This window comes from Pelophylax lessonae (genome assembly GCF_965119305.1).
Source record: "Pelophylax lessonae genome assembly, chromosome: 9".
NCBI classification, from domain to species: Eukaryota; Metazoa; Chordata; class Amphibia; order Anura; family Ranidae; genus Pelophylax; species Pelophylax lessonae.
Window position 1 is genome coordinate 236,534,146 of NC_138776.1, and position 27,421 is coordinate 236,561,566.

General features: G+C 45.1%; 1 protein-coding gene across 1 annotated transcript; it reads right to left on the reverse strand.

The window, feature by feature from the left end:
- Positions 1-3,702: 3,702 nt before the first annotated feature.
- LOC309564538 (glycine N-acyltransferase-like protein 2) lies at positions 3,703-26,752 on the reverse strand. The gene is made up of 5 exons (XM_082269179.1): positions 26,618-26,752; positions 26,435-26,542; positions 15,891-16,017; positions 7,491-7,629; positions 3,703-4,202 (listed from the first exon to the last, which is right to left on the reverse strand). Exons 1-5 carry the CDS (start codon positions 26,693-26,695, stop codon positions 3,797-3,799), a joined length of 858 nt encoding a protein of 285 aa, XP_082125305.1. The 5' UTR covers positions 26,696-26,752; the 3' UTR covers positions 3,703-3,796.
- Between the last annotated feature and the right edge of the window lie 669 nt (positions 26,753-27,421).

The following is a 27,421-nucleotide window of genomic DNA, read 5'->3' on the forward strand; positions in this document are numbered from 1 at the left end:
CAGTTAGGGGTCCGATCTGTCTGCTGCAATGTCGCAGTCCCGCTAAAAATCACTGATCGTCGCCATTACAAGTAAAAAAAAATAAAATAAAATGACATAAATCTTTCCCCTAGTTTGAAGACGCAATAACTTTAGCGCAAACCAATCAAAATACGCTTATTGGGATTCTTTTTTTACCAAAAATATGTGGCAGAATACAAATTGGCCTAAAATGATGAAAAAATTTGATTTTATATAGCAAAAACTACAAAATACTGTTGTTGTTTTTTTTTTCCAAAACTGTCACTTTTTTTTCGTTTATAGCACAAAAAATAAAAATTGCACAGGTGATCAAATACCACCAAAAGAAAGCTCTATTTGTTGGAAAAAAAGGAGATCAATTTTATTTGGGTACAGCGCCGCATGACCATTCAAGTGTCCATTAAAGTAACACAGATTTGAATTACAAAAAAATGGTCTGGTCATTAAGGGGGAAAATTTTCCGGTCCAGAAGTGGTTAAATAACGTCTGGTCAGTGTAATGAAATTTTTTGGCCAGTAATGCGTTCTCATTCACCCTCATGTCATTTATCACTAAATGACAAAACATTTAAAGCTGTAGTATACTCCGCTTTTTAACTTTTACCTACAGGTAAGCCTATAATAAGGCTTACCTGTAGGTAAAATTAATATCTCCTAAACCTCCACGGTTTAGGAGATATTCACCCTGTATGCAGCCACTGACATGCGCTCTGAAGGTCAGGTGTATCTTGCCGGATGTTCAGAGCTCCTTGCCGGAAAGTGAACTCTCGGGCGCATGTGCGGGAGTGATGTCATCGCAGGTCTGGCCACTCACAGCACCGGAGCCGCCGAGGGAACATGTCAGCTGTCTCATGGGTGTCTGGGCGACTGTGTGGCATAGGGATTGACCGATATCGGTTTTTCGTTGCTGATACCATTACCGATATTTTGGCCATCGCATATCGGTATCGGCCGATAATTTGTACATTTAACGTTTTGAAAAATAAAGACAATTTTTGACACAAATCTGGTACTAAACAAGTTCATTTTTGTTTAATGTTTAATGGCTGGCTTGCTGGCACCCTGTGGTGGGTGGCTGGCTGGTTGGCACCCTGTGGTGGGTGGGTGACTGGCTGGCACCCTGTGGTTGGTGGGTGGCTGTCTGGCACCCTGTGGTGGGTGGTTGGCTTGCTGGCACCCTGTGGTGGATGGCTGGCTGGCTGGCACCCTGTGGTGGATGGCTGGCTGTCTGGAACCCTGTGGTGGGTGGCTGGCTGTTTGGCACCCTGTGGTGGGTGGCTGGCTGTCTGGAATCCTGTGGTGGGTGGCTGGCTGTCTGGCACCCTGTGGTGGGTGGCTGGCTGGCACCCTTTGGTGGGTGGCTGGCTGGCACCCTGTGGTGGGTGGCTGACTGGCACCCTGTGGTGGGTGGCTGGCTTGCTGGCACCCTGTGGTTGATGGCTGGCTTGCTGGCACCCTGTGGTGGGTGAGTGGCTGTCTGGCACCCTGTGGTGGGTGGCTGGCTGGCATCCTGTGGTGGGTGGCTGGCTGTCTGGCAACCTGTGGTGGGTGGCTGGCTGTCTGGCATCCTGTGGTGGGTGGCTGGCTGTCTGGCACCCTGTGGTGGGTGGCTGGCTGGCACCCTTTGGTGGGTAGCTGGCTGTCTGGCACCCTGTGGTGGGTGGCTGGCTGGCACCCTTTGGTGGGTGGCTGGCTGGCACCCTGTGGTGGGTGGCTGGCTGGCACCCTTTGGTGGGTGGCTGGCTGGCTGCCACCCTGTGGTGGGTGGCTGACTGGCTGGCACCCTGTGGTGGGTGGCTGTCTGGCACCCTTTGATGGGTGGCTGGCTGGCACCCTGTGGTAGGTGGATGACTGGCTGGCATCCTGTGATGGGTGGCTGGCTGGTACCCTGTGGTGGGTGGCTGGCTGGCTGGCACCCTTTGGTGGGTGGCTGGCTGACACCCTGTGTAGTGGGTGGCTGGCTGGTACAGGCCCAGGGCCTGTGGCTGGCTAGCTGGTACAGGCAGGGTCTGTGGCTGTCTGGCTCCGGGCAACTGTGGGTGGGTGTATGTATGGCAGCTGTGTTAAACACACTGTGTGCACTGTACACTTACTGTCCCGAGACTCCCCGACTCCAGACGAGGAGGTGGCCTAAGAAGGCAGAAGCTGTCCCAGTGCGGGGAGGTGTGTGGCGCAACATACGCAATGACGTCACCGCAATATCGGTAACCTCTGGGGCCGATTCCGATATATCGGGGAAAGTGCATATCGACCCTCGATATATCGGCCTTGCTGATAATCGGTCAATCCCTAGTGTAGGGGCTTCATTCTAAGGTAAGTATTTCATAATGTGCTAGTATGCGATGCTTACTAGGTCATTATGCCTTTGTCCTGCAAGGTTTGTTTTTTTTTTTTGTTTTTTGAGGATACAACCGCTTTAAAAAGAAAAAAGTTACATTCAACAGCTGAGTGAGTAACTAGATTATGTTTCAGCTAAGAGAGCCAGTCATGGATGATGGATGTAGTAGAGGGTAACAGAGATAGACGGGCTTACTCGAGTAAAGAGAGGAGTTATGTACTATGCATTGCATGCGCAGCTGCTTATCCCCTTTTTGACAACGTTGTCATTATTTTAACATTGGTGCGGTGAAGGCTTATGCATTTCTGCAATTTAAATTTGTATATATATATATATATATATTTTATTTTATTTTTTTCAAATAAAGCTGTTTTTTGATAAACCAAAGTGTCCTATTATGCGACCTATGTGGTGGACACTTTACTTGGCCAGTGGTTAAATGGCAAGGGTCCACATATTGATGTTGCACAGGGGCCCCATAGAAACTCTGTCCACCCCTAGCTGGTACAGAGGTATGTAAGAACTTGGGGTGAGGGGTACTAGTATACAGGTTGGTTCAAGAACAATGTAGGTCATATGTTCCCCTATACCTGCAATAGGAGGGCATATGACCACCTACCATGTGACAGTACTCTGGTCTAGTAGCCAGTTGCTAGGCACATGACAGAGTGATGTCACAGTTTCCCTTGGTGTCCAACACCACCTAAATGGGCAAGGTGGCTTTTAGGAAAGGTTTACATGAAGCACTACCAACGGTAATATAGAGACAAGTTTATCTAGTGTTTAGTCTTATACATTTGGTGTCTTCCAGGTTAATTTTTCAAAAAGATGGTCACATGAAATCAAATTAATTAACAACTAAACACAGTGGTTTTATTCTCTGTGTTTGGCATTGTTAAACTGATCTTATTAAGACCCTGCCAACTTGAGTATTTAGGGCAAAGTGACAGGGTCTCTTTGAAGAGCACTGCCTGGTCTTCTATAGTTAACATTACAGCGCTCTCTGACCCCACCTTCAACTGAAATAAGCAAAAAATGACCAGTACTTTTGGGTAGGAGCAAGGATTGCCACCCATGTAGCAGTGCTTGGGTCCAGTGGTCAAATGCTAGGCCTGAACAGTGTCAATGTGACAAAGGCCAAGACATATTTGCCCAGTGTAAGTTCTGTCAACAGAAGACAGTAGGCATTTTGGGGCGGCTGTGACAGAGCAAGGGGCAACAGTATAGAGCTGTATAGGTAAGTCAGGGGGTGGACTTTAAAGAGATCCTGCCACTTTGTCCTGAATAAGCAAGGTGACAAAGTTTCTTTGAATAACTAATAAAAAGCAGATCTTTGGCAGAGTACAGCATTAACAAATATGGCTACTAAAGACAATTTCCACAGTTTGATGGCTAGCAATGTTTAAGTCAATATACATGGAATCAATTAAATATTTAATTAGCTGGGCTGAAAGCTCCACTGTTGCCATCTTCCCACTGGAACATATCCAACTGCCATACATGCAGATTGGCTCTTCTTGTTGTCGGGTGACACATGGCAGTAGATTGGGGCCCCTCTTGACTCTTGTATAGCCATCAGTCTTGTTGCTATATTCCCAAACAGTCTCTGACTACGGTAGGAACTTTCAATGTACCCCATGCGTATTTCTGCTGACTGCTCGCTCAGCGTCCAGCCTAAAGGCTGCGGCACTCCAGGTAATCTGACACACAAGGTGGAAAATGTCTGGATACATCGTCTGATATAATTTTCACTTAGTTCATTACCGCCCATTGCCCACTGTGCATTTACAAGGGGTGCTTCATCTGGGTTCAATGGCGAGAACTGCAGGTCACTTAGTTTGTAGCTGGAGGAAGCAGAGAGTGGACATTAATTGGGAAAATTCAGTTTAAACAGAAAATAATTGTAAGAAATTACAATGGCTTCTTCTTGCTTCTTTTGGAGTCCACCAAAATAGGGTGAGATTAAAATGGGTGGAAACACTTTACAGAAAAATGCGCTATATATCCCCTTGATCCTCATGGGCAAATATTTTAGAGATGAACTTTAGAAATGAAAAAATGCCCCTGTAGTGCTGCCCCTTCACTTCAAGGACTAAATATCTTTTGCCTGGGGTGAGAAATAAAAGGACTTTAACTTACCTTCTTCCATGTGACTTGTTTCCCAAGGTCTTTTCTCAATGGTGATCTGTCCTGCGATTGCAGCTCTTAGTTCATCAACTACAAAGCAGGACCAGTAGTCCTCCATTGTACTGTACTATATATGCAGGGCCGGTGCTTCCACTAGGCAAACTAGGCAGCCGCCTAGGGCGTATTGCCACCTAGGGGCGCAGCCATGAGTCAGCACTCTCTCTCCATCATAAATGATCCTTGTGAGCTGAGGGGAGGGATGGCAGTGGGGGAGAAAGAAGGGACAGAGGAATATGCCAGGTGTCTTGGGCAGTGGCGGAACTACCAGGCCCTGGCTTTCCACCACTGTTGGGGGGGGCACAAGTAGCTGGTCTTGCCTAGGGCAGAAAATAGTCTAGCAGCGGCCCTGTATATATGAGGACACTGAAGGCCTGCTACAACCAGGAGTGTCCAAGAAAAGTGGTGAGTACGGGTTGCAGGTGGGGTGGGGAATAAGATAAGAAAAATACCTTTTTCCTGGTACCCTAGGCAAAAATTAGCATTTAACCCTTGCAGTGTGGGGGGGAAGCCCCATTTTAAGGGTTTTTTTTTCTTTCCCCCAGAGTTCAGTTTTAAAATAGAACTAAAGGCAAAACTTTATTTTAGTTTTGGATAGAGTGGAGAATGATTAGAATCCCTGACAGTTTTTATTGCAGTCTGTGCCCCCCCCATTAAAGAGATTTACCCTCTCTATTTATTAGAGATCGACCGATTATCAGCAACATCGATATATCGGGTGCCGATATGCACTTTCCCCGATATATCTGTATTGGCATTTGGATTTGCCGATATTGCAGATATTTTAGGGGAAGTGCATGTACCGGGGTGATGCCTGCAGCTAGAGGCATCACCCCGGTACCGGTGTCCATAGCCGACAGTCGACTGACTTGTAATGACAACCGATGCGGCTGAGAAGCCGCTCGGCTTTCATTACAAGGAGCGGGAGGGGACATCCCCCCCCCTCCCGACGCCTTCCGCAGCTCGCCTGGGTCTCCCGTCCCACCAGGAGACCCGGGCATCCTACCTCCATCGCCACCGCCGCCGAAGAGAAGACCCAATCAAAGCCGCATTTGACTCTGATTGGGTCTCCATGTAAAAAACCCGGAAGTGATGTCATGACATCACTTCCGGGTACTCGGTGCCAAATTCAAAAAACTGACAGCATTTAAACCAGCCAAACTTGGCGTTTTGAATGCTTTTCAGTGCCGAGGAGGGGTTTGGGGTCACTAGTTCTGGTGACCTGGGGTTCCCCAAGACATTCCCTTAATATGCAGATATTTCTTCTCAATCTCTCTAATGGGACAAAGAGGGCAAAAATAAACCTTACACAGGTTATACGCATCCCTTACTGTATCCAAAATGAAAAAAAAAAAAGTTTTGCCTATAGTTCTACTTTGAGGCTAACTGCATCCTGACCTTAGGACCTCTCTTTTTTATCCAGCCACAGCCCCGATCTCTATTACATGTAATATGACATCTAAACTTCAAGTAAATGAAATGCTTTGTGTCAATTAAAACTTGCTTTCTTTTTTCAGTAACCTGAGGAGGCATTACAATAGTCAGCCTGAAATGTAGTCTCAGCTAGTGCTCAACTGGCTATGAGACAGAATAACAATGGCAGGGTTAACATAAAAGAAGAAAATGGTTGCACACCACCACGGAATCCAATGAAGAAAAGTTCCTTTATTCACATAAGTGGTACAAGGTACAGCAGGGTAGGACAGTATACGCGTTTCACACGACTGCTACGTGCTTGTTCACAGTGAACAAGCACGTAGCAGTCGTGTGAAACGTGTCTACTGTCCTACCCTGCTGTACCTGTCCTACCCTGCTGTACCTTGCACCACTTAGGTGAATAAATGAACTTTTCTTCATTGGATTCCGTGGTGGTGTGCAACCATTTTCTTCTTTCATGCTTCTCCTGGTGGCGAGCCGATGTTCAGCACCCACCTTGATTCATGGACTTTGACTAGCCTGAACGGTGTTATCTCTCTTCATTGTTCAGGGTTAACATAAATCTATGCTGAGAGAAATATAGAGACATCCATGGTTCACTTCCATCTGAAAATGATAGTTCCCTCTATGTCTCTGGCTTAAATGATTTAAGGCCTGACCTGGAACTAAAAATACAGCTTAGGAATGTCATTGGATCAGCATGATCAGGGCTGCTGTTAGAAATTGCGGGGCCCCGTACAGACTACCTGGCAGGACCCCCCACCCCAAGAAAATATTATAGATATATTTAGCTAAAATTACAACAAAATCACTATTTGCAGACACAAATATAACATAACTCACATAATTCCTGCTAAATCTAAAAAAAAAAAAAACTATGTTAAATAAAAATGAAGACGAGATGAGAAAAATACACAGGCTGGGCAGTTGGAGCTCAGTGATCAAAGAGACAGAGATAGAGAAACAAAGTTACAAATAAACTCCTGAGTAGAGATAACATTAGAGCAAGTGCTGGGCGGGGGGCCCACACAGGGAGGGGGATTAGTGAGGGACAACTGTCTCTTTCTCAGCAGATAAAAGCTGATAGCAGGGAGGGGGACAGATCAGATTCAGGTGCTGGAGAAAGATTTCTGTATTTGTTGTCCATCACTAATCCCCCTCTCTGTGTGGGCCCCCCTGTGTGCTCAGGCCCCCTACAAGAGGGCTGGTGGTCCCCCCCTATCAGGGGCCCTGAGCATGATAACCAAAGAAGTAGCGTTTTCAGGACAGGTCAGTAATAATAGCATACATATATTCTTACTGCATTGGTTTCCGATATTTTTCCTTCAGCTAAATATTCAAGAATGATGTGGCCAAATTGGCTCTGTAAGATAACAGCTGTCACCGTGTTCTCCTTCAAAGGTAGGTGATGCATAATGTGTATTTATTTTGTGGGCAAATAACAGTTCTTAGCGTAACCAATAAGAAGCAATCAGAATTCAGCTTTTAGCAGATATGTGCCATCAAGCTACCTTGTATTGCAGCCTGCTTCCACTTCATCCGAACTTATCTTCCTGTCTCTGATGTATAACACGTTACTCAGAGTCATCATATGGCCTCCATGCTTGGAGAAGGCTGTGTGAATGACGTCCCCCAATGCTGCCTGACAACCTATGATAGGGATGTAACAAAAAGTCATTACTGTGATGTATTATTGTTTTTTACTAATGAAAAAAAATACCAAAAGTTGGAGATCTATGATCCCTTTCACCTGTTTATTATTAGCTGCTTTTTGAAAAGCCTGTTAGGAAAAGCTCAATAGCTCATAGTTACTTTTAGCTCGGAGCTCCTATACCCAGGGTGGGTATGGGGCAAAATCAGGAGAGCAGCCTAAAAACATCAAACGAGGATATATGTAACCGATCAAAATTAAGAGGTTTGTATACCAATGCCAGAAGCCTGGCCAACAAGATGGGAGAGCTGGAGCTGCTGATGTTTGAGGAGGACTTAGATTTTGTGGGGATAACTGAGACTTGGTTTGACAGCTCTCATGATTGGATGGCGACCATTCAGGGGTATTCCCTTTATCGCAGAGATAGAAAGGGTAAAAAAGGGGGAGGGGTATGTCTGTATATTAAAAACAGTATACAGGTAAATATGAGGGATGATATTAATAATGGAGCTATGGATGAGGCAGAATCCCTATGGGTAGAACTTCAAAGGGAAGGCACGGTGGGGAAGGTAATATTGGGCGTATGCTATAGGCCCCCCAACCTGAGGGAGGAGGGGGAGGCGGACCTCATTTTACAGATAGGATTGGCAGCCAGGATGGGAAATGTCATTATAATGGGGGACTTTAATTATCCAGATATAGACTGGGCAGAAGGAACCGCACACTCAGCCAAGGCTAGGCAGTTCCTAAATGTTTTGCAGGACAATTTCATGGGTCAGATGGTGAATGCACCGACGAGGAAAAATGCGGTACTTGACCTACTGATTACCAACAATACAGACCTGCTCACGGATATAGAAATATGGGACAACTTAGGAAACAGTGACCATAGGTCAATAAGTTTCAGTATTAATTACAGTTATAGGAAGCAGAGGGGTAATATAAGGACACTGAATTTCAAAAGAGCCAATTTCCCAAAACTGCGCTCGCTGCTAGAAAATATCAATTGGGATAGAACCCTGGGAACAAAGAACACGGAGGAAAAATGGGAGTGCTTCAAGAGCATACTTAACAAGGGGATTGACCAGTGCATTCCAAAAGGAAATAAATTTAAAAGAGCAAAACTAAACCCTGGGTGGCTAAACTCCAACATAAAAATGTATATTAGTGCTAAAGAAAAGGCCTTCAAAAAATACAAGACTGAGGGGTCATTGGCCGCATTTAAGCATTACAAAGAGTGTAATAATAAATGTAAAGACGAAATCAGGGCGGCTAAAATAGAACACGAGAGACATATAGCGGAAGAGAGTAAAAAGAACCCCAAGAAGTTCTTTAAGTATATAAACAGTAAGAAAGCGAGGCCAGAACACATTGGCCCCATAAAAGATGACAAAGGAAATATGGCCACTGAGGACAGAGAAAAGGCGGAAGTGTTAAATCATTTCTTCTCTTCAGTCTTCACAAAAGAATCGGAGGGCTACACGGACCTAGCTTGTAAGGCCGGACTAAATAATACACCTCAGGAAATGCCGCCATGGCTAACAGAAGATAGACTTAGAACTAAACTAGAGAAACTTAACATAAATAAATCACCGGGACCAGATGGCTTGCACCCGAGGGTTCTTAAAGAGCTCAGCCAGGTGATTGCCAGACCATTATTCTTGATCTTTAAGGATAGTTTACAGACGGGTATGGTGCCAGCTGATTGGAAAAAAGCCAACGTGGTACCAATATTTAAAAAGGGGCCGAGGTGTATCCCGGGGAACTATAGGCCGGTCAGCCTAACATCTGTAGTCTGCAAGATTTTGGAGGGGATGTTAAGGGACCACATACAAGACTTAGTAATGAAAACTGTATTATTAGTAGCAATCAGCATGGATTTATGAAAAATCGTTCTTGCCAAATCAATCTATTAACCTTCTACGATGAAGTGAGCTGCCACCTAGATAAAGGTAAGCCTGTGGATGTGGTGTATCTGGACTTTGCAAAGGCCTTTGACACCGTTCCCCACAAACGCTTACTGTACAAACTAAGGAAGGTAGGTATGGACCATAAGGTGAGTACCTGGATAGAGAACTGGCTCCAGGGGAGAGTCCAGAGGGTGGTGATTAATGGGGAGTACTCGGATTGGGCGGGTGTGGAAAGTGGGGTCCCCCAGGGTTCTGTCCTGGGACCAATCCTGTTTAATTTATTCATAAATGATCTAGAGGAGGGGATATCTAGTACAATCTCAGTATTTGCAGATGATACTAAACTAAGCATGCCAATATCTTCTATGCAGGATGTGGAAACCTTACAAGCGGACCTGAACAAAATAACGGGGTGGGCAACTACATGGCAGATGAGGTTTAATGTTGAAAAATGTAAAGTAATGCACTTGGGGGCCAAAAACCAGAAAGCAAGCTACTCACTAGGGGGGGAGCCTCTGAGTGAGTCTAGGATGGAAAAGGACCTGGGGGTACTGGTAGACAACAGGCTTGGCAGTGGCATGCAATGCCAAGCCGCTGCAAGTAAAGCCAACAGAATACTGGGATGTATAAAAAAGGGGATTCACTCCAGAAATAAAGAGATTATTCTCCCACTCTACAAGACTCTGGTCCGGCCACATCTGGAGTATGCTGTCCAGTTCTGGGCACCGGTCCTCAGGAAGGATGTGCTGGAACTGGAAAGAGTCCAGAGAAGGGCAACAAAAATAATTAGGGGAATGGAGGACATCAGCTATGAGGAAAGACTACAAGCACTGAACTTATTCTCTCTGGAGAAGAGACGACTGAGGGGGGATATGATATCAATGTTCAAATACTGTACTGGCGACCCTAGTATAAGGAACAAACTATTCAGAGAAAGGAGATGCAATAAGACACGTGGCCACTCACTAAAACTAGAGGAAAGGCGGTTTAACCTTAAAATGCGTAAGGGGTTCTTCACTGTAAGAGCAGTAAGGATGTGGAATTCTCTTCCACAAGCAGTCGTATCAGCAGGGAGCATTGATAGTTTCAAAAAACTGTTAGATGGGCACCTTAGAGACCACAACATACAGGGGTATACAATGTACGGTTAAAAGCAAACACACACACACATCATAGGTTGAACTGGATGGACTGGTGTCTTTTTTCAACCTCACTAACTATGTAACTTTTTCTTTGCATGCCTGCTTTGTTTAGAGGCCTAAAGATAACCAATTACAGAGAGTCTAAAAGCAACCTGGCAAAAGTAAACCAAGTCTTACAGGTGGACCCTGTGGAGGAGGTGGATGGGGATTTTAGTGTGCCCAGGAGTATCAATTAGATAAAATGTAGATTATAAAAATATACATTTTATTGAAAGCAAGATAGTAAAAACATCATACGAGAATACAGTATCTAGAAGGTGTATTGCAGCACATCCTGTAATGTGATGGATCAACGCGTTTCACGCACACTTTGGGCTTCCTCGGGATCCAGATTTGTCACAGGCTTTCTCAAAGTATATATAAATACACCCTCAATAGAAACACCAAACTAAAATTCAATGGCCATTTTATTCTCCGGGGACTGTGCCGGCATTTTTCTTTCATAGATAATTACTCTCCACCAAATTTACATCTAAAAGCAACCTGTTGCTACTCTTTTGCAAACCCATAGGGCTCTGTGAGACGTCATGGGTATGACTTGTATTAAATGTTTATCTGTAAGTTAAGACATTGCGTAAATGGAATAAAAAAGAGAAAACAAATATTATAACCCTAGGTTCACATATCTGCATTCTATGCGGGCTGCCATAAAAAGGTGCATGCACCTTCTCAAAAACACAGCCCCCAGGAACTCGTGTGATCTTTTTGACCACGCGATTTCCTTGCAGTTCCCGCACTGTGATTTTACATGGGTGGAGGTTTAATTCAGAATTAATTTCAGCACCACGCGTTTCCACAGAGCAGTGCGTTTTCACTGCGGGAGGGGGAATTGCTGTAATTCCTCCATCCGTAGCCACGTGCAAAGATGTGAACATAGGGTAAAAGCTGATCCACCTAAAGTGGTTGTCAAAGCAGAAGTTTTTTTTTATCTTACTGTATTTCTATGCAGTGAGGTGAAAAAAACGTATGCATGCAGCTTCTCCTTACAGCCCTCCCTCTCAAATACATACCTGAGCCCAATTCAGATCCAGCAATGTGCATGAGAGCCGAGGCTCTCTGCCTCCTCATTGGCTCAGATAGAGCAGCAGGAGCCATTGGCAACTTTGCTCTCAATCAAAGCCAGTGATGAGTGAGCAGGGGGTGGGGTCTTGTGGAAACACAGAGCACAGCTCGGGAGTGAGCATGCCTGAGTGCCCCCATAGGCTTGCTATTGGGGCACTTGGCAGGGAAGGGAGCCGGGGGTACCAGCGCCAGCAGGGGGACCCAAGAACAGGAGGATTGGGCTGCTCTAACCAAAACTATTGCAAATAGCAGGTAAACTATAACGTTTGTTATTTTGAAAAAAAAAAAAAAAAGGGCCTTTAATATTACTTTAAAGGTAAAATAAAAATGACCCCAAAACATTAGAGTTTCCCTTTAGCAAAGTTTTCATCAATGATGCTCAGTTTCCAAAGCATGCTAGGCCTTATAGTAAGGAAGCACTGCCTGCATGTTTTGAGACAACTTGGCTCTGACTAAGACAGATGGTCAATGTGGCGTCAAGTAAATCTGTTTTGCTGGAAATAGGGCTGCCATGGCCGATTTATTTTTCCATAAATATCAGTTGTCATGTTAATCTTTTGGCTTCATCACTTTTTATTACTAATGTTGCAGATAGTGACAACTAATTTGCTTTATTTGTGTTCTGAATCAGTGTCTGAGAACGTATTGTAGTCAGCCAGGCAACTAGCATATTTAAGAGAATATTGGCAGTTGCAGCCTCCATAAACCTATTAATCTCCTTACTTTCTGTAATTAGCCAACAACAAACTTTCTGCTTCTGCTATACTGAAATTCTAAGAAGTGTTTTAATTCCTGGCCAGTTATCTGCTGAGCTATAGAAAATCTCCTACCTATGTATGCCGAAGGGGCCAAGTGAACAAAGTACAAATGTTCCCATGTGGGGAACCACCAGCAAGCTTCCAACAACGAACCTTTCTTCTGTGGTCCCTCACTTCCAGAAGGAATACTGTATGTAGGCAGGGGTTAGTATCCTTTTTAGAGAGGTCCCTCACCTGGGTGGGTATGGTGGCTGGAGTTGTTCATCCCTGTATATTCTAAAGCAGGAAGAGCCTGGGGCAGAGGGTAATGGGAAAGGGCTACCGAAGGCATACTATGATGTAAGCCTGTAGCGTGGGTCAATGGAACCTCTAGGGTAGGGCCACAACAGACTCTTGTGTAGAATCCACCAATGAAAGACCAGAAGTAAGGAGGATGAAAGAGTGGGAGGTCATTCTATGTTAATGCTGGGACTGCATTATGGTGAATTGTTGACCTGAAGTGAAGGAGGTGAAGGTGAAGGTCGAGGAAACTGTTAATATGCTTCTGCCCAGGGCTTTTTTTTCAGCTGGAACTTGGTGGAACTCAGTTCCACCACCTCTGGCTCAGCCCTCTGCTCCTTGCTCATCACTATCACTTGTAAACACAGAAGTCCAGCTTCTGTGTTTACAAGTGACAGCTTGTCTTCCATTTGCATCCACAGTTCTGATCTTCTGAGTGGCTCCTACTGAGTGCATGATGGGGACAAGGGAGATGCAGGTGCCCGGGGTGCAGTGCAGATGTGGACACCCCAACTAGATGATCTCCCAGGAATTGAGAGAGGCAGAGCCAACTACAGAGTTTCTCCTATTACAGGTGTGAGATAGGTAATTCAATGTTTCTTAATCTGTTCCTGTTGCAAGAGGATGGTAAGAGGTGCCCTTAGCATCCATTAGAATGGCCATTGCTGGTGGCAAATCAGCAACCTGCTTACATGTAGAAACAGTCCCAAATACATGTCAAACTCATTTGAAAATGTCTATACATTCTGTGACCAAGCTATTGATGCCTCACATTTTCCCAGCATCTTTCTGGCTCTGTCAGGTGTGTATTCACTTATCTGGGTGTAGATAACAGATGCTGTATAAACAGAGATTTTACTTAAATCATTTTTTTACTATAATAGCAGGCCTTGCTAGTCTACCAAAAAGGGTGGCATGGCATCTCCCACCTAAGAAAGATCATCTAAATCAGGGGTGTCAAACTCAATTTCAACGCAGGCCGCATCAGCATTATGGTGTCCCTCAAAGGGCCGGTTATATGTGTAGGATTAGATATCCAGAGCACCCCACGTCCCCTTACATGGGATGTCAAGAACCCCCCCCCACCATCAGAAGTCGAGAGTCACCCACCCTTTCTTATATCACAATGCACCACCTTGTGCTGCTGCCAGGAAGATGCGGATGGATCTGGGAAGAAGTGCAGTGTCTGGAGAAGAACCAGAGGAGGGCTAGAGTCAGCTTCCAAAGTCTGAATGCTGAGACCAGGGGAGGAAAATGCAAGGTGGTGCTGTGGCTGCACAGAGAGTTCTGCCCTCCTCTCTGCTGCGGACTGCTGAGAAGGGGTGGTAGGCAAAGATGAGCCTTTCTGCAGCTGCACAGAGGAGTGCAGGATATGGCAAAGGAGCTCTGTCCTCTCTGCTGCCGACTACAGAGACAAGGTGGGGGCAGAGACAAGGGGGGTGCCGAAGCTGCAGGAGAGGTGCGAGGGCCACATGAAATGGCCAGGGGGGCCACATTCGGCCCGCGGGCCTTGTGTTTGACACCTGTGATCTAAACAAATGCAACAGTCTCCTGTCAAGGGCTCCAAGAGCTCACATGGGGGCTGCAGCTACACCAGAGTACTGCACTGCCGCAACCCTCTACTTCCTATGACCACCCACTCCACTCAACCCTCTGTATATACAGTATATTCTCCAATCACCAGAAAAAGGGTGACTCTTACAGGCAACATAGGTGATAGTGGCTTGCCTCAAATGGGGGGGGGGGGGAGTAAAATACAACAACTCCCTGCTTCCTCCTAACACTCCATTAATGTAGACTGTAACAGAACCGCTACCCCCACTGTGTTTGTGAGCTTCTGTCAGAATACATCTTCCTCCAGTCTTGAGCATAGATATTAGATATTACAGCGCCTCCATACAGAACTAGCCGAGAATAGCTTGTATGGATCTGGAACCTACAACTTTATTGAACAGTCTCACACAGAATATATACAGCACAGGGAAATATCACCCTCCTGATTAAATTATCCCACCAGGTCAGGTGCCTGATTACTATATCATATGCAGATGAAATTGTGTACAGAAATATAATTAACCTGAATTATCTAAGGAGCCACCAACACAAACAGTATTCTACTTCCACCAGTAACTAACAGATGACAGTGACTCAATCAACCTGAGCCAATTAACTAACAGACTGCCCTCCTCAAGCTCCTGAAGAACAATACACATTATCATAAGTGTAAACACAGAACCCACAGTAGATAACAGGTGAGTAAATCAGCATAATTCACCATTGTGTGGAAGACAGGTGGTTGAGCTGATGATATTAGCATTCGCTATGAGTCTGACTGTGTGAAGTGTGTCTTCATATGTTTCTTGAGATATATGGTTGATAAATATAACTGTCCCATTTGAAGCAATCCAAACCATATTTTCAGTGTCCATTAAGTAGCTGTCCATCATTTTCTTGGTCACCCTGTGTACCTAATAGACACAGGGTGACTTACACATAAGAGGGGCCTAGGGGGCAGAGAGAGGGATTTCCCAACCTCTCCAAGGTAAGCTGTGTTCCACGGGCCATCCAACCAAAGTGACTCCCGCCACATAGACCAACATAGCAAAACACAGGCAGAGCAAGAACACACTCTGCATCCCTGTGCAATTCACATGCAGTTCAGTGTGATGCAATTTGAGCTGATTAATTGAGTGAATGAGCTGAAATCGCACCAGACAGCAGCAAAAGTAGTGCATGCACTACTTTAAGAACCGCAGGGCTACAGGACCTCATGGTATTTCTGTACCATGCAATCTGCATTGCGATTGCGACCTGCATTTGAGGGGTCATTAATTTAACATTGACAACCGTTGCAGATCGCAACTGCGGTACGTTTTGAACGTGGTGTGGGAAATGCGCTCAATGCAGGTTTCTTGCACTGGCCCTTAAATAGGCAACACATTGGAAAATGTGCATGATTTCCAGAGAATTTATTGGCCTAGATATACAATTTAACAATACAACACAAGCCGGTTTATATTTATTCCTGAATACCTTGTATAGTTCTCACCTTGTATCTGAAACCTCTGACTCCAGTTCACAGTCTGTGGATCTTGCAGCATGTGACTTAGGATCTGTGGGTCTTTACTGAACACAAAGTAGGTATTGGTGTAAGGATCTAATGGGTTTTTCATCTCCTAGAGGCAAAGAAAATCCACATAAAAGGACCTAAAGACATCTTCTCCACCTTTTTGGGGCATCTCACCATCTTTATGATAAAAATGAAATTTCAGTAAAAATATAAACCAGCTGGAAATAAAAACTAGTTCAATGATTGGATGACTGGAATAAAAATTTACATTTCACCTTTGTTTTAAGACAATTTGAAGCTAAACTCCAAACAGTTTTAAAAAACAGCTAATAAAGTTTGGTATTTATTAAGAAAATTATTAGGTGTATTTTAAAAAAACTAGTGTAAGTAGCCGAATTTGACATTTTATCAACCTTATATGCTCCTCTGCACACCAGCAGGCAAATAGAGAGAAGGGCCAACACTAAATGCCAATGTAGCACTGCCCTCTAGAGGACTGCTGAAAATTACACCTTTTGGATTCCCCTGGGTTACCCTTAGCAACTTATAGCAGATAATTAAATTGAAAGTCCTTGGCTCAGTCAATAATCAATCCAGGGGATGTTGGTTTTCGTGTTTTTAATTTGGAACTGGGATAGGAGAGGGGATGAGTGGGATACTCCAACTATGAACTATGCACAATCTTGAGGACAGCTAGCTGTAGTGTGCGGCAAGGCCGCTGCTTCACCCTGCCACTGAAGTGAAGATAGATAATTTGTTCCTGCTTGAATTACTCTTCAGGGTTCTAACTTGACACTCCCTTTCTCACTTGCTGTGTGTGATGATACCTGTCCACTGACTCTCCACTGGAGTGGTCCCCTTCCTGGGCAGACCCCCGGCAAGCTTCCCGGTACTCACGGACACTGTTTTTCCCAAGGTTGCTCTGCCTTCAACTCCACCAGTCAGCTTTCCTGGACCTCCTGACTCAGCTCCACACTCCTGGCTCACAAGGCCGACCGCCTGTGACCACCATCCACAGCAGCAGAAGGAGAGACAAATGTCACCCTCCTTCTGGGACCTGGCTTCCCCCCCCAAAGACACCCTGTTACATGTGTCCTTGGCTTTTATAACATATCCCAGGATGCACCACTGTTTGTGCCAACCCACTGGGATAGTTACAAAAGCCTGTGTGTCATTGGCTGTGTTTCCTCCACTGTCCAACATGCTCCCCTATTGGATACAGTGGGGACACTCCCTTAGCCCAGATGAATCACACCCTGGACACATGCAACAGGCATAACTATTAATCAGGCTCCCCTGATAAGCAGATGGAGACACTAGGCTTTACCTACCTAGCACCTACCTAGGAGGGTGCTACACCAATAATAACGCATGTTTGTAGGGAAGTACCTACTTGGTGTGCTGCTGTTTTAGTTTGTTTCTGGGCCAACCAGGTAGGGAGGGGTTAATTCTGGGTCTGCTGTTTTTGCAGGCTTTTTGCATTAAGACCTCCACCCTGTTCAGCCTATAAACCAGGGGGAAGGCCAGGCTCAGGGAGCCCACGGGACTGCGTGGGAAGAAGCAAAAGATGTAGCCTGGAGCAACTCTCGACTACCATCCTAAGGGAATCTACCTACAGGATCTTTTGACAGTTATGGACCTCTACCTGCAAAGATAATCCTGGGCAGCTCAAGATTATTTAGCAAAATGCTGTGAACCTTATTTATGAGACTGTTGTCCTCGTACTATGAGTTTGTGATGCCATTAGGACTTTAGTAAAGTATTTTAACTGTTCTAAGCCTGGTCTGAAGTTATTAATAGGAGTGCATGGTGGTACATGGCGTGTCAGAATAACAGGGCCCCTAAAGCACACAAGGGGTACAGGACAAAAGCCACCACAAAGGGTTAACACAGCAGGAAAGTTGGAGGAGGAGAATAGTTATCACAGGTAACCAAGAACTAGTGGGCCGTGAATAGCAGCCAGACAGGCTCGGGTGACAGGTCCTCAGGTAGAGAGGGGGACGGTATACTGCCTCCTTCCCTAGTTCCCCCAAAAGTAACTGAGACTGAACCCACGGTATGTAGACCCCATGTATTTAACTACATAGTATGAAAGAGAGAAGGAGCTAATTATGTGCATGCATGAGGTATGTGCTAGTGCAGAGTGTAACCCCATTCGGTCACTGGAAGTGAGGCGGCAGAGTCATAATGGACTGGTGGAGAGGGCATGAGCTCTGCAGTGTCCCTCCTAATTGCAACATTAAACAGCAGAATGCGTGTAGTGACATGGGTTGGAACGTTTCACAATGGAACTCTGTATGAACATTACTGCACACAGTGAACAGCTTATCTCTAAGCAGGGGTACCATCTTAATGTTGACTTTTCACATGCAGCTCCGCATGATTCAGGCATTGATGTGCGCATACGCGAGAGAGGAGGATGGAAAAGCACCCTGATTTTCTCAAGTGCGTGAGTTCATACCTAGCCAGCAGGGAAGGCTTTAAGCCAGCCATACATGGATCAAAGTTCCACTGGTTCAGCAGAGACTGATCAAATTTCGATCCATGCATAGGCCAATCTACCAATCGACTTCTGTACAACCACCCTGTTTAATTTTTCCCAATTGATCAGTGCTGCCTGCTATCTACTACCATCTGATCAGTGTATTCTGATGACGAGGAAGTCTCCCCACTGTTAGAATACAATAACTCAGAGGTAAGGATTCCCTTATCCACATCAAACGCAAAAGCTGCCTTAAGATCCTTTTCATGTTTTACAGATTTTCACAACTTTTACCATAAAGAAGCTTTTTCGTAGATGGATCGCTTTTCCTACAGACGTAAAGAGTGCCTCCCTGTTCTTTGTGATGACCTTAAAGTGAACCACTCTACGCAAAGTTCGCTATATGGACCCCCTATGTGTTTATATACACTGCTCAGAAAAATTAAAGAAGTACTTTTTAATCAGAATAAAGCATCAAGTTAATTAAACTCCTGGGATATTGATCTGGTCAGTTAAGTAGTGAAGGGGCTTGTTAATGAGTTTCAGATGCTTTGGTGTTAATGAAATTAACAACAGGTGCACTAGATGGGCAACAATAAGACAACCCCCCAAAACAGGAATTGTTTTACAGGTGGAGGCCACTGAAATTTTTTTTCTCTACTCATTTTCTCTGACTGTTTTTTGCTAGTTTTGCATTTGGCTAGAGTCAGTGTCACTACTGGTAGCATGAGGCAATACCTGGACCCTATAAAGGTTGCAGAGGCAGTCCGACTCCTCCAGGATAGCACATCAATAAGTGCCATTGGCAGAAGGTTTGCTGTGTCTCCCACCACAGTCTCAAGAACATGGAGGAGATTCCAGGAGACAGGCAGTTACTCTAGGAGAGCTGGATAGGGCCGTAGAAGGTCCTTAACCGATCAGCAGGACTGGTATCTGTTCATTTGTGCACAGAGGAGCCAAATGAGCACTGCCAGATGCCTACAAAATGACTTCCAGCAGGACACTGGTGTAAATTTCCCTAGCCAAACAATCAGAAACCAAATTCATGAGGGTTGCCTGAGGGCCCGACGTCCTGTAGTGGGCCCTGTGTTCACTGTCCAGCACCGTGGAGCTCGATTGGCATTTGCCATTGAACACCAGAATTGACAGGTCTGCCACTGGCGCCCTGTGCTTTTCACAGATGAAAACAGGTTCACCTTGAACCTGCACATGTGTCAGATGTGAAAGGGTCTGGAGAAGCGGTGGAGAAGGTTATGCTGCCTGTAACATCATTCAGCACGATTGGTTTGGTGGTGGTTCAGTGATGGTCAGGGGAGGCATATCCATGGAGGAATGCACAGACCTCTACAGGCCAGACAATGGCACCCTGACTGCCAGTAGGAATCCAGATGAAACCCTTGGACACATTGTCAAACCCTATGCTGGTGCAGTGGGTACTAGGTTCCTCCTGGTGCATGACAATGCCCGGCCTTACGTGGGGAGAATATGCAGCCAGTTCCTGGAGAATGAAGGAATTCATGCCATTGAATGGCCCCCACGCTTGCCTGACCTAAATTCAATAGAACACCTCTGGGACATTATGTTTCGATCCATCTAACGCAGCCAGGTTGCACCTTAGTCTGTTTAGGAGCTCAGTGATGCCCTGGTCCAGATCTGGGTGGAAATACCCCAGGACACCATCCGTCATCTCATTAGGAGCATGCCCCAACGTTGTCAGGCATTCATATAAGCACGTGGGTGCCATACAAACTCTGAGTACCATTATGATTTGCTGCAATGAAATTTCAGCAAAATGGACTGCTGCATCATTTTTTTACTTTGATTTTTTTGGGAGTGTCTGAGTTCACCCCTCTGTAAGTTGATAATTTTAATTTACATCAAACGATGTGGCATCCTTTCATTCCTAACACATTACCCAGTCCATATCAGTATAGATATTCAGCATGATATTTTTCCCCATTGAGATCTGATGTGTTTTCAACGTGTTCCTTTAATTTTCTTGAACAGTGTATGATATTCATATCCCCTTTAGAGCCTCTTCTGAAGAAAGAATACATTCAGTTCAGCTAGTCTTTTCTCATAGCTGAGATTCTCCATGCCTCTTATCAGTGTGGTTGTTCTTCTCTGCACTTTCTCCAGTTCTCCAATATTCTTTTTGTGAAGTGGTGCCCAAAACTGAACTGCATATTCCAGGCTGAGTGTACAAACATGCAATATTACAGAAACTCACTGAAAATAATACTCAGTACCCAGTGGTAGCGCTATATCAAAGAAAATAGGCACCAAACCAAGTACCACATAGGGAAAAGCAGAAGCTGGATCCACTTTCATGTCTACTCTGGGGTTAGCTTCTTTACCTCTTGGTGTATCCGCTCCTCAGTCCATTCATCTCCCGGCACATTAAGCACTACACATAATTCTGGTCGACCATTTGCTCTTGGCTCTATTCGACAGCTGCATCTGGGTCCATGTTCACTTTTTGGTTATCTAGGTTACTGGAACAGAGAAATCCTCAGATGCGCCACCACATGTAGAGCTACTCCCATAGAAGCTGCTGATTAGGATGGGTTCTCCATATTTTGCCTCACACTTTTCCAAAAACCTCCGCCCTGTGGCACACTAGGGTGAGTGTACAAGTATAAAAAATCACAGGTAATCACTGAAAGTAATACTTAGTATCCAGTAGTAGCACTATATCAAAGAAAGCAGGCACCAAACCAGGTGTAAAGGCAAACTTAATATACTGTCACCCAATATGTTTGGTGATTAGGCAAGCATAAACTGGATTACCAATGGTAATAACACAATTTAGCATACAAAGTGACAATAAGTTACAGTAGGGACTAGGCATGAGATAAACCTTGGCGTCCAGATCAGCATAAACAGTGGCAAGGCCACCTCAAGTGCAGCAATTAGCAGTAGTAAAGTTAACTTTACCAAGTGCTGGAATTATACTGCCTGAGCACATTTATGCCAGAGACGCTTGTCCTAGACTGACTGGGTATGCACTGTGCAAAATATATAGAGGATGGTAGAGTAGGGGAGGAGCAGGGGAGCACAGGGGACTTGCAGAATAATTATTACAGGAGGGGAGCTCTTTAATAAGTTCTTCTGCTAGCTATCATTGGGGTCCTTTAGGAGTGTTGGTGCACAGTGACAGCAAATAGCCCTTGCATTAGTCCCTGGGATGCTGCAGTGACATTTCACTGTAGAAGGGGGGCCCCCCAGTCTCTCTCTGAAGGCCTCCAGTCATCAGAAGTGGAAAGCAAAGGGTGAGTGAATGCTCCCTGTGGCAGTGGTGCAGGTGCTTTGATGTGGGTGGTGCTGCATTGTCCCTCGGTGTCCTCACTCCCAGTCTCAGGCTCAGATCTCCCACTGGCAGGCGGATGTTCAGGTGCTCTTTTTCTCTAACTCCCTCAGGAAGAACTTTCCTGGGCAGTTTAATAAAAATCATCTCTCGCTCCTTCTACTGCACAGTGCCTATCAGGATCTGTAGTGTAAGGAGTCAATCTGCCCCATTATATGGCTGCCATCCCAACAACTTCAATACTGGGCACTTTTACCCCCTTCCTGCCCAGGCCAACTTTCAGCTTTCAAGGCTGTCGCACTTTGAATGACAATTGCGTGGTCATGGGACACTGTACCCATATGAAATTTTTTATACCTTTTTTCCCCCCAAATAGAGCTTTCTTTTGGTGGTATTTGATCACCATTGGCTTGTTTATTTTTTTGCGATACAAATAAAAAAACGACAGAAAATTTTGAAAAAAAAAACAATTTTTTCTTTGTTTTTCTTTTAAAATTGTGTAAATAAGTACCTTTTCACCTTCACTGACGGGCACCATTGAGGCAGCATTGATGAGCACTGATGAGGCAGCACTGATGAGGGAGCACAGATGAGGTGGTATTGATGGGCACTGATAGGCAGCACTAATATGCAGCACTGATAGGCAGCACTGATACACAGAACTGATGGGCACTGATAGGTGGCACTGATGGGCACTGATAGGCATCACTGATGGGCACTGATAGGCAGCAATGATGGGCACTGATGGGCGTCAATGATGGGCACTGATGGGCGGAACTGATAGATGGCACTGATAGGCAGCACTGATGAGGAGGCACTGACAGGCATTACTGATGGGCACTAACTGGCATTACTAATGGGCACTGATTGGCATCCTTTATGGGCGTTGATTGTCATCCTTTATGGGTAAAGGTGGGCACTGATTGGCATCCTTTATGGATACAGGTGGGCATCACTGGCGGGCATCGCTGATGGATCTTCACTTATAATCAATGCGCAGACCCCCCCAGCGCAGCGCAGATCCCCCAGCGCAGCGCAGCTCCCCTGTCAGGAGAGCCGCTGAGTGGCTCTCCTCTACACACGCCCTGTCAGCGCGAATGGAAGAAGGCTGATACATGGGACTCCCTGGTTACCATGTGATCAGATTGGACACAGCTGATCATATGGTAAAGAGACTACGTCATAGGCTCATTGCCTAGATCAGAAATGTGGGGTGTCGGATCGACACAAAAACTGATCGCCGCGCTGCGTGCCCCCGGGGAGCGCACGAGCGGCTTATCCTGCTGGACGTCATATGACGCCCGGTCAGGATAATGCAACCACCCCATGGCTGTCATTCTACATACGGCGGGCGGGAAGTGGTTAAACTATAACTCCCATGATTCTCAGTGCCCTGCATTTAAGTCTTTTGGCTTGGTTGGCAATAGCACTCTCCCTACTGGCCAGAGGAGAATGGTTCATGATAATATCAATATCTCAGAAGAGGGAGAGAAGAATAAAAGGCAATGTCTCCTTCTCCATATTGCATACTAGCACATTATGGCTTTACCCTTCAGGTCAGAGAAAAAAAAAATATATCACCTAGCGGTTTACTATTAACGGAAACTATGTGATCTTGCACGCTTCTATACATTTCAAAGTGGGAAGCAGACCTAGGCAAGACCTTAGACCAACCTGACTGGAACCAAATATGGCTGGACTTTTCTAAATGTTCTCCTAAGATATTCACCCAGGAGAACTCCTATAAACTGCTCTCACGTTAGTACATGACTCCGATACAGGTAGCCAAATTGTCCCCTCTGCTTCTCCTCTATGTTTTTAGGGATGCAGGGAATTGGGCACCCTCCTTTATATTTAGTGGACATGCCCCAAAGCCCTACAAATTTGGTCCCGGGTCAATGTTCTAAATCACGTGGTCCCATATGTTTCTCTCGCACGCAATCCCTGGGAAGCGTTGCTATATAAGTCGATCCCATCCTTGACTAAAGCTCAGAGGAAGCAGGTGGGGTTTGTGTTCTTGGCAGCCTGGCAGACCCTGGTCAGAGCTTGGCAACAACCATTCCTTCATTTCACTAAAGTTAAGCAGTGGTTCCTGGGAACCATGGTCTACGATAAGCTCACAGCCTACTGACACCCACACCAAATTTCTGAAGATTTGGGATCCATGGATAGCCTATAATGGCCACTTAATTTTAGACCATTTTTTACTCTTAATTTGACCATTTGTTAAGGGCATTTTTTGTATTTTGTAACCGACTGACCCGCACAGGACTCTCCTCCCCTCCCCTCTTTACTTCTCAGGTAATTTTTCTTCTGTTGCTCTTCTTCCTCTTTGCCGCCAGACTTGGATGTTGAGCGTCTTCTTTGCATGCTTAACTTTTCTCTCCCACCTTTCACCTCTGTCTTGGGCTTTAGAGTGCCATATTCCCTCTACTGCCCCCATCAGGGCATACCTCTCATATGGTAATGTTACCGATGGAACTTCTCCCAGTCTCTATTTACGTTGAATATGTACAGTTTGTGATGTCACTTGCAGTATCACCTCCAGCTCCAATCGGTGATCCTATTTATGTTGTTTTTATTTGGCACTCTACTATTACTGTTGTTGCATTCTTTTCTTTATGTGAATGCCTTTTATACGTTCAATTAACACTCAAAAGCCTTAAAAAAAAAATAGTGAAACGAAAAGTACGGGTTCAAACACTGAACCTTGGGGTACACCACTAATAAACTCAGACCAATCAGAGCATGAATCATGAATCACTACTCTCTGAATACAGTTTTTAGTCAGTTTTCTATCTGTAGCACTACCCCAAAGGAGCTGCTTGGTAATTTTTGGTTGTCTCTTCAGCGCCTTGATTCCAAGAACAACCTCAGCCCCCAGACGCCCCTGGTTGAATGAAAGTTACTGCAAGCAGATATAAGGACACGAGTATAGATACCTTTAACTTTGCTGTGAATTACTACCAGAAAATAGACACAAGACCAATGGTACAGGTTAGAATAAAGGGTGGTTTGAGCATAAATGAGCACACAGAAAATAGATTCACACACTGAAATAGGTATGCCGAAGTAACTTAAGGCCCGTACACACGTACCGATCGTCGGCATACAAACGTCGGTGGACGAAGGATCTGCCGATTGTACGCGTGTTAGTATGGTGCCTCCGACAGACGTCTGCGCACAATCCGCGGACAAGAGTCTTTCTTGCAAACATGAAAATTTTTGTATGCTGACACCAGAACGGACGATTGTTCGCCTGTCAGTACAAAATTCGGCCGACAGACCGCAGATTTGCAAGACTGGGCATGCTCAGAAAATTAAAAACACAGGGAAAGTTAACCATTACATGACATCACTTCTGCAGTCAGCTGAAGTCTGCAGACAAAATTCTTGTGCTGTCCTTGTGCTGTCTTTGCACTTTTCAACAGACACCGACATCCCGGGGAGAAAAGAGGAACATTTGTATGCCGACCATCGGTACGTGTGTACGGGGCTTTAGAATAAGGTTCTGTACCATTGGAATCAACACAGGAATCAGCAAATTCAGCAATAAATGGTGGATATAAACATTAACTGCAATGTGATTATTAATACTACAACTGGGTTAGAGTGCACCCAAAAAAAAGAGTCCAATTGCAATGTCTCTTGAGAGGTACCACCCTGTACTATAACTGTAATGGACAGTCTTTAGTCCTAAATCTTTATCTGGCTAATGTTGGAGTCCAATGGTACTGTTGGCGTGCATGAGAACAGTCAGCTCTCTCTGGTTAGGTGTCTGCTCATTCTGGATTGCCTATGGCAACTGCGGTCCTCAGCACAGTGTGATGGTGATGATTCGGTCCCCCGGCACACGGATCACATCTCTGCAATCTCCGGTCCGCAGCACAGCAGAGGGCTTTCTAGTGGCACAGTCTCTCTCTCCTTCCTCTGGAGTGGTCCCCACAGCTTGTTCCACTCTGTCTTTCTGCCCGCATTGCCTCTCACTGGACAATTTGCCTGGGAACCGGCCTTCTTTCTCCTGGCATTTGTTTGGTGGGGGCTGTAGTACAAGCTCCAATTACTTTAGACTGTACTGCTCCAAAGGGGACTACAGGTCCCATGATTCTGCTTCTGCCTCCTCTGATTGGTCCACTGTCGCTGCTTGCCAGTAGGGAGGGGGAGCGGGGGAATCTTCACATGGAGCTGCTCTGGCACAGGGAAGTGAAAGCAGAGAGTCCCTCAGCACAGCCGCTTCCAGCCCACATCTCCTGCTCTGTCACTGCATGGAATGGTAAGGAGGTGAGAGAGGAACCCAGCCCGCTCCTCCAACTGATCTGTACTTGCTTAGAGCAGTGGGTGGAGAGTGAGCAGGGAGAGCGGGCCGACAATCCGCAGAGCACTCGGCTACATTTCCATTTATAAACTGAATTTTCTAAGCCTGAAGACTTTAATTGCCCATTAGCTGTGTGGGGGGAACTGTGTCAAATGCATTTGCAAAATCCAAGTATATTATGTGCACGGCTACTCCTTTGTCTACGTTTTTCTTACTTCCTCATAAAGACAAATCAAATTTGTTTGACAACTTCAGTCTTTAGTGAATCTGGGCTGACTATTGCTTAAAATATTGTTTTCTAGCAAAAACTTTCTGTGGTCTTTTATTAAACATTATCAATCTTACAAAACAGGGGTGAAAGGTCAGGTTAAAAATGTATACAATGCCTTTTAACTGCTCTCGTCCACCGAGGAACGTACCTCCAGGAAGGGGCGGCAAATGACAGAAGTAAAGTCTGGCCACTGGTCCACCAGAACCTGCAGTCTGAATGGGTTTTTGTCGATCACATAATGCAATGCTCCATAAACCTGCAGGATGGAAACTGTGATGATTCTGTGCTGTACAAAGATATTATAACACAAATCCCACAAATTTCTGCTCACCTTTAGTGACTCTGGGAAGCTGTGGCTCAGTAGTTTTCTCAGGGTAGCCAGTTTGGACGAACAGGTCAGGAAAATCATTACTGTGAATGAAGAGCTAAAGGAAAGTTGTAATATAGATTATATTTAGAAAGGAGGAAGGGGACCTCTTCTTGTGACCTTTTCCTCTGATTGTTTCTATTGGGATTCACTTTCTATAAGAGCAATGTGAACAGCAATACAGCAACCTTTATGAAATTGTCAGCAAGTTTTTGCAAAGCTTTCGGCAAGCTTCCAGCAGCTTTCTCCAAGCCTTTAACCTCCCTGGCGGTATGATTCTTTTTCGGATTTTAGGTGCTGAAAGCGGTACCATTATTTTGCATGTAATTCTTAAGAATGAGCAGCCCAAACCAACTATTTACATATGATTTTTTTTTTACTGTGTGTTCTTCTTTATAAGATCTCGGGTATGATAAAGTTTGAAACACAAAGTCATAAATTATAATATAATAAATAACTATAAATAAGTTAATATATGTATGTGTGTGTATATATATATATATATATATATATATATATATATATATATATATATATATATATATATATATACATAAAAAGTACAGTAAAACTGCAGGAAAGGGCACTGGGGGGCAAACTAATGTGAATTTATTTTATTTTGCAATGTATCAGTGTGTTTGGTGTGTTTTACTTTTGAATTTGCCGCCGGTTCCACCCCCCTGCGAACGTCGCATCGCAGGAGACGGAAGCCAGGGCTCACAGAGGAGCGGGAGGAAGATCCGCCGCCACACACTGCCGAGATACATC

Excerpts from the sequence above, each read along its gene's own strand:
- LOC309564538 (XM_082269179.1), bottom strand. The coding sequence starts at position 26,695 with ATGATTTTCCTGACCTGTTCGTCCAAACTGGCTACCCTGAGAAAACTA. Across the intron at positions 26,543-26,617 it reads GCTTCCCAGAGTCACTAAAG|GTTTATGGAGCATTGCATTA; the intron begins GTGAGCAGAAAT and ends TCCATCCTGCAG. Across the intron at positions 16,018-26,434 it reads TTTGCCGCCCCTTCCTGGAG|GAGATGAAAAACCCATTAGA; the intron begins GTACGTTCCTCG and ends CTTTGCCTCTAG.